General features: G+C 37.2%; 1 protein-coding gene across 1 annotated transcript; it reads left to right on the forward strand.

Moving 5' to 3' along the window:
- Positions 1–437: 437 nt before the first annotated feature.
- Positions 438–7,295, forward strand: LOC115446291 (pyruvate kinase). The gene is given in 10 exon segments (XM_030172899.2): positions 438–550; positions 1,129–1,261; positions 1,539–1,762; positions 2,676–3,005; positions 3,503–3,649; positions 5,053–5,154; positions 5,532–5,777; positions 6,421–6,448; positions 6,451–6,642; positions 7,036–7,295. Coding segments are annotated over 10 exon segments (1,629 nt in total). The 5' UTR covers positions 438–511; the 3' UTR covers positions 7,224–7,295.
- Positions 7,296–8,112: the final 817 nt, after the last annotated feature.

Consider the following 8,112-nt stretch of genomic DNA (forward strand, 5'->3'; position numbering starts at 1 on the left):
TCGCCAACCTCTTTCTGATCCCCTAATGGTTTTCCCACAAATAAAACTTGGTTTTGTTTATTTTGCTCGCTTTATTTATTTTCGCCGACGCTGTTAGCGACAGCTGTGGCTCTTGTTTATCATTCAGCTAAACCTGATCGGGATTCCTTTCCTGATTTTGTAATTCACCTGACTTTTGTTTAACAAAACAGGGGTGATCTTTACACAGCGTGGGATTTGGGCGTTTTGCCGGATTAATTAGCTGAAAAATACGGTGAATTATGGTGGGCTTCGGATATGAGATTAGGTTTTTATATTAATTAGGATTTTAGCTTACGCTGGAATATTTTTATTAAAATTTACAAAAATAATTACATATTTTAGAGGCCACCAGAAACAAAAATACCTATAAACCATAGAATAGTACTAAATTCTTTTTGGTTAAAACATAATATCCATCACTTTTGATAGCTATCAAACGGAAGTTTGTGAAGATTTTAGACTTTCGATTTATTTATATTGTCTTATTGTAATGGTTTGGCCTACGGATAACGACATCAAGCTAGGCGAAGTAAGTCCAATTACATAAGTACTACTGAGGCCACTTAGAGCAATCTTCGAATCGTCTCATTCAATTACTCCCATCCGGCTTTTGTGCGCCGTAACTGGCACGACACTAACTATTCCATCTCATATCTACTGAAACATTTCTGTATACTCAAACTAATACTGATTGCATATAAGGTTTTAGTTGTATATATTAACTTGTATTCCCATATCTAAACTTTACGTATTGTTATAATTCGAAATTCAAAACAAAATAAAAAAGATAGTTATAATTTACCGATCTATTTATTGATCGCCATTTTCAATAACAATTCCAACCGCTTTTTTCGATCTATCTCAAAAATGGACCAAACGAAATTTTTTTTTTGATATGCTTGCAAATGAGCTATTATGATTGGTTCATTCTCGAAATCAGATTAAAGATTGAGATTGAGATCGTTTATTGAAAACAGCTGTACGTTCCTTCAATTTAAACTCCAGTTTTCATTCACCTACTATGTAGAAAGTATTTATGATCCTCGAAACGTAAACAGAAATCCATATTAATATTTAAGAAAATCATAAAAAGATATCGTTCTACAGTATGATGCAATGGAGTTACCAGGTCAGCAGCTGACAGCTGCAAACGCGTACACACCTTTAGACCATTTGTTAAATTTGGACATCAAAGCACCAGCGGGATGTCAGAGACTTACCGGGATTATGGCTTCGATGGGTAAGGAGCTTTCGACAATTCTTTCTCTATTTTACGAACGCCTGTTGTTGCGCGGCTTAGTTTAAACAAATGGCAATGCTTAAACCGAACACGAAAGTGGCTGTTTGTTCAATGAAGTACTGAATGGTTAGATTCAATTAGCACCGGTACGTACTTTCGTCAGTGTCGTTTGATTTTTGAGGTGACGATTTTGTTAATTGAACGTGTTTAATTATTAATAATAATTAACTATTTATTATACAATAAAATTCAAAATTCAACCAATATACCAAAACAGGCAGATCAACATTCGACATCGAGATATTAGAGAAAATGATAACAGCTGGCATGAACATCGCTCTACTGAACCTTTCATTTGGCACGCGAGACGAACACGTCGAAATGATAAAGCTACTGCGACAGGCTGCGAAGAATATCAGTGTAGCCATGGGCAGAAGTTATCCGTTAGCCATAGGTGCCAGACTGTCTGGCAGAAAAATAAGGACTGGCAGGATTGCTGATGTAAGTAATAACATTTAAAAAATAAATTTATTATGAATTTATTTTTACTAATTTAATCGGTTTTTTTATAATTTTCTCCCGATATTTCAAAAACTTTGCATATTACATATTATTCGTGAAATACTTTTGTTTCAATGTCTAAGATTCGTGTTAACATAAAAAATCATTAAATTTACTATGTGCCAACTTTACAAACAGATGATTTTTAGATTGAAAGTAATTTTCCACCCTACTGCTCTACTTCTATATTTTTTTCGCATATAGGAAGCATTATTACTGAGTGCTAAAGGCTATTTTTATTCAGAGAATAGACTTAACCGCCGGCCGAGATGCAAAGTAGTCAATAATAAAAACTAAAAACCGAAGCAAAGATTATACAAAATGATTTTATTTTAATATAATAATTAAACGGAAAAATCATGTACACTGTACATTAAGTATTGCGTGATGAAAGTACCGAAGAATAATTATAAAAATTCAATTAGTTATAAGTTAATCTATATATATAAAAGAAAGTGGTGTTAGTTACACTATTTATGATTCAAGAATGGATGAACCGATTTGGCTGAAAATTGGTGGAGAGGTAGCTTAGAACCAGGAGACGGACATAGGATACCCATTTTTATCCCATTCCCACGGGAACGGGACGTGACATAAGACGTGGTATAAGAAAGCAAAATTTGGTATGGAGATAGTATAAGACCCTGGGAAGGTTATAGCTACTATGCCGGGAAAATATATAGTGGGACTTTTATCCCGGAAAACTCCTTCACGCGGGCGAAGCTGCGAGCAAAAGCTAGTAAAAAAATAAAATGTACATGCATATAACATAATATACTTAATATAAGTTCAAAATTATATAGTTCAATAAATTTTAATTCGAAATTCTAATTTGAATTACTTTTATTTGCAGAGTTATGGTGAATACGTGGAACTAAAAACGGGTGAAACAATAAGGCTGACGACAGACGAAACCTACAAAGACAGATGTTCAATATACACAGTTTATGTAGACTTCATGTACTTCGCTGATCAAATGTCTAAAGGAAACTTCGTTCTGTTGGATAATGAAACATTGATGCTCAAAGTTGAAATGATCTCTGCCACCACCCTTACATGTAAAATAGAAAGAGGTGGATATTTAGGTTCATATAAAGACGTGTTTGTACCGAACGTGGTTTTCAATATGCCAAATTTCAGCGAAAAAGACAAGCTGGATCTGGAAATGTTGGTTCATCAGCAGGTGAGGTAACTTTCGATTCATTTTCTGACTTACAAAATCTCAAGGCTAAACATTCATGAATCTCTTATAATGTTATAAAATATCACATATTATATAAACATTCACAAATATCTTACAATATTATAAAATATCACATATTATATTGTAATACGTATGAATTGCGTACTAAAAGCGACATGCAATCATTCTATAAATACATCTTTAAAGTTAATAATAATATTGTTTAATAATAGATAAAAAATTCGCATTGTTATTTGATAAGATTAATAAGTTGACAAAATTCTACTGTTATATTAATTATGTGTTGAAAATACAAACAGAGCTGAAACATGAAAAGAAAAAAAATTATAAGGTACGCCATCGTTCTTCATTAAGAACAGACATTTTCCCGAAGAATATTTTTCTGTTACCTACTTTGCGTTGACCGTTAAGGAAGATGGATGATATGAATTAACACAAAAGAATGGATATTTTACGTAATATTTTATTGATTTCAGATCGATATTTTAGTCGCTTCGTTCGTCGACTCGCCGACTTGCATTAGTGAGCTCAGAGGAATTATCGGTGAGAAAGGAAAGAAGATGGCAATAGTTGCTAACATACAAACTATAGAAGGATTTCGTAATTATGATGAAATTCTTGCCGTGAGTTTCGGTACTCAGAAATTGATTGCTAGTGTTTCAATAGATGTAGGATAAATTGGTGTGCTAGTGGTAGGATATAATTTATATCTACCCGATAGCGACTACCGTACACAAGGTGTTAAACCCGCCATAGTGGCCCATGTGTGTCGCGTTCCGGGATCAGTCGGTGTATATCCTGTTCGAACAGGCCGGTATAATTGTGTCGATTTCCGAGGGGTAATCATCGCTTAATAATAATAATAATAAGCGCGCAGGGGCGGCTTTGTGGCGAGCCGACGGTGAGTGGCGACACCGCGTTCCCTGATTCCGTGGGGGCTAAATGAGACCCCCTGACCCTTGGCTTGCCTTAACTGGCCGGCTAGGGGTGGAAGTCGCAACAGCTAAGAACCTCAGCTCCAGGGTGGAAGTGCTCAATCTGCATAATAGCGAGGAAACCCGCTCCGGGACGCGACAGCGACCCGCGATGGTGAAATCGGTGCACACCTCTCGACACCCTTAAGCCACTCACACCGGTGTTGCGTCCTTGGCTTACGCCACTTATGGGATGCCCATCTAGTGGGGGGCAAGTCACCGCCTGCCTTGAATACATAAGATTGAGACATTTTACTTGGCAGGCGTCCCGTTGTCTCAATCAATAGCCCAGCAACCAGTCCAGCTATATCCCATCCATAGACCCAGTATAATTCCCATCTTTTCTGCAATAGTCCCTGCACCTTGCAAGCGCTGTCTTTGGCTGTATTTCCTCCATAAGTATAGACAGAGAGAGTACTCGCAATGTGTATATACCCCAACTAGAGTAATATATCTTAAAGGGGCCTCTACGTGTTGGATCCATGTCCCCACGCAAGCCTTCCAAAAGGACCGGCCTTTATGCCGTGATTTCCCGCAGGAAAGATACACCATAATAATAATATCAGCCCTGTATTATATACTTGCCCACTGCTGAGCACGGGCCTCCTCTACTACTGAGAGGGATTAGGCCTTAGTCCACCACGCTGGCCTAGTGCAGATTGGTAGACTTCACACACCTTCGAAATTTCTATAGAGAACTTCTCAGATGTGCAGGTTTCCTCACGATGTTTTCCTTCACCGTTAAAACGAACGATAAATTCACAAAGAATACACACATGATTTTTTAGAAAAAACAGAGGTGTGTGCCCTTGGGATTTTAACCTGCGGACATTCGTGTCGGCAGACCGTTCCATACCCAACTAGGCTATCGTCGCTCATCGCTTGACAGTCGACATTCTATTGGACCCCACTACACTTACCACCAGATGTAGTGGGGTCACTTTTCGTGCATGTTTACAAGATATTTATTATACTACACACAAATGCTAATAACTGCGATTAGCAACCATGGTCATAATTCTGATTTAATATGCATATTATTTACATCACAGACCGCCCATGGAATAATGATTACAAGACAAGAATTAGGATCTGACATCACGCCAAAAAAATTGGTAATAGCACAAAAAAATATGATTGCACGAGCGAATAAGGTAACTTCCATGATCCACTGGATAAAATTATCATTTATATAAAATAGTTATATTATTAACAATCATTATTACCAATCGTTTCAAACTCAACAGGATCCCCGATGATGTGTATTAGTTTACTATATAGGTGTATGTTATAAAACAAAGTACCCTACTGCGTCTGCCTGTCTGTCTAAACGCGGTAAAGTCAAAAACTACCAAACAATTTCCAATAAATTTAGGTATAGAAATAATTTGAGACCATGGCCTTATTTTTGTCCTAAAAAAAATACGCTAGTGAACCCACGAGCGAAAGCTAGTACCATTAAAATGTTCCTTTTTCTCAACAATTGAAAACAATAAATGTAAATTAAAATAACTTTGTAAATCCTTTTTAGGCTAATGTGCCGGTATGCGTAAGCGCACATCTTCTAAGCAGTATGAGATATAATAAAATACCTCTCAGATCTGAACTGCTTGACATAGCAAACTGTATTCTTGATGGAGCCGATGCGTTAGTACTTGCTGCTGAAACCTCCGTGGGAGAGTATCCAGTAGATACTGTCGCCTGTATGGCCAGTGCTTGCAAGGAGGCAGAAGCTTGTGTGTGGACTAAGCAGATTTTTAACGATTTGATCGATAAGGTTGTATACAAAAAAAATATTACTTAGTATCATCATACTAATCATACATATTTCATCAAATAGATCGTAAAATTAACTCCTGAACTATTATTTTACAACCTACCGAAGGTAAAACAAAATTATTATTTCAAATCTCTGAGGCGTTACCGTCTATGACAGTGTAAACTCATAACACCGCCGTATTATGAGATACGATATTTTCAAGAAATTAGTACAGAATGGTTTGTGTACAAATTTCAAGTGTCACAAGCGCAAGGACGTTACGTGCTTGTTATTAATTAAAATAAAGTACGGCAAAGGCATCAGGGCCCTGGTGGTTTACTACTGTTTATAGGCTTCACCCACCACCAGAAAACAAAGTGAGTACACTATGCCTGCCTATGATGGTAAGCGTCATGCCGCTTAGATAGAATGACAAATGGGTGTCTCATGTCATTCAGCGCAATCATGCCGGGCTACTGAGCAGCAGCTCAGGCAATCTTGGTTGTTGGACTCAAGATCATAGGATGGGCGGAACACACCTGCCGGTAAAATATTCCAAAGCCTGATAGTGCGGCAAAGAAAAGGGTTGGCGAAACTATTGGACCACCTTCTAATTTCATAAAAAACTACAGTTGATTCATTAACAATATGCCTTCATCAGACACCGTTACCATGTGATCAAGTGACGGGGCAGCCCTAGCCGCTGTGCTTGCAGCTCAACGATCGATAGCAGCTGCAATTATTGTCGTGACAACTACCGGGAAATCCGCGCAAATTATATCCAAGTATCGACCACGGTGTCCCATCATCGCAGTGACGCGCTACGCTCCAATAGCCAGACAGTTGCACTTGTGGAGGGGCATCATGCCTGTGGTTTACGAAGGTTATTATTCTGCTCTGAGGATAATATGATTTGTGGAATCTAGTTAAAACATAGTAAGGTCAAGTCCCTAAAGCCGAGATGGAGAAGTTGTTATGAAATTAGTAAAAAAAATCTCAACATGGCGAAGTCACTTTTTGAACCGCGTAAAATGGGTTATACAAGCCCATAAAAACCAAACCGATTTCATCATCTATGCTAACACTACGCCAATTAGGCAGTTAACGTATGTACTTTAGCTTTCTGATGATTTTGATAGAAATAAATGCTTTTCCTACAATCTCTACCCACTCCATACTATGTCCTGATAGCCTACTTATAGATTTTCTTTTATTTTTGATTTACCGTCGTAGTATATCGCTATTTCATTCTAATAATAGTATTACCAACTTTCAGAAATTCCTCATGGTGATTGGCAAATAGATCTGGAAAGACGCGTGAATTTCTGCGTAAAATGGGGCATGGACCAGGGTTTCGTCAGGGTTGGAGATCCCCTGGTCATCTTATCTGGATGGAGACAGGGTTCAGGGCATACTAACACCATGAGAATTATTTATGCGGCCGCTGACATTATAGTGCCCTGATGTTAAGATTTTGTAGATTTTCTATAACTTATTTATTTTTAATTGTGTAATTTATCATATTTTATGGTGACTTATACCTATGTTTTAATAGTTTTATATTTTAACCGTAAATAAATTATTTAAATTGCTTTGAATTTCATTTATGTACTTATTTACTTTTCAACAGTAATAAAATTATCGTAGTTTCAAAACATAGTATTATTTCGGCTCTGTTTTTTATATTCATTTATTGTGGTATAATAGTCTACTAACATCGAAAATATAAAATAAGCTTTGAAATTTTCAATTCAAAACCAACGTAAACAGTAACTTTTTTAAATTCATAACGAAGATCAGCCAGCATTTCCATTTCTCAAACCGCTCATTGGTAAGTGTCCGTTTAGCATTTTAAATTTGGAATCGGACGCCGCGCATTTGAGTGGATGATGCAGACCGAATTGGAATGACGTCACGCCGCGCTCGGTTGACGGTATGACGACCTGATCGGCGTCAAAGGGTTAACTCCACTTGCTGGTCGACGAGGCAATTTGCAGAACTCTCTGAGGTGCCCAAATTGAATTTATGTAACCTCGCCTTCACGCCGGTAATTTACTGACTCTTAGATTGGCACGCTTGTTGGCAGGGATATTAATACTAAAATCCATTTTAAACTTTAAGTCATATTTATTAAGCCACAAAACTTTATTTTCTCAGGTTTAGTATTTCTATTAATGCGCGGCAAAGTGCAGTAAAGACAAACTACTTTGCGTCACCCGATGATAGCCAGAAATATAATGACCTCAAGTAATGAGTTTTGAGTGTCATAAATTGAATATTTCAAACTAACCACTATTTTTCCCATAAAAGATATACAGTCACAACATATACCTCCTAACAAGATTAACAGTTG

Source organism: Manduca sexta, chromosome 20 (assembly GCF_014839805.1).
Source record: "Manduca sexta isolate Smith_Timp_Sample1 chromosome 20, JHU_Msex_v1.0, whole genome shotgun sequence".
Lineage (NCBI taxonomy): Eukaryota > Metazoa > Arthropoda > Insecta > Lepidoptera > Sphingidae > Manduca > Manduca sexta.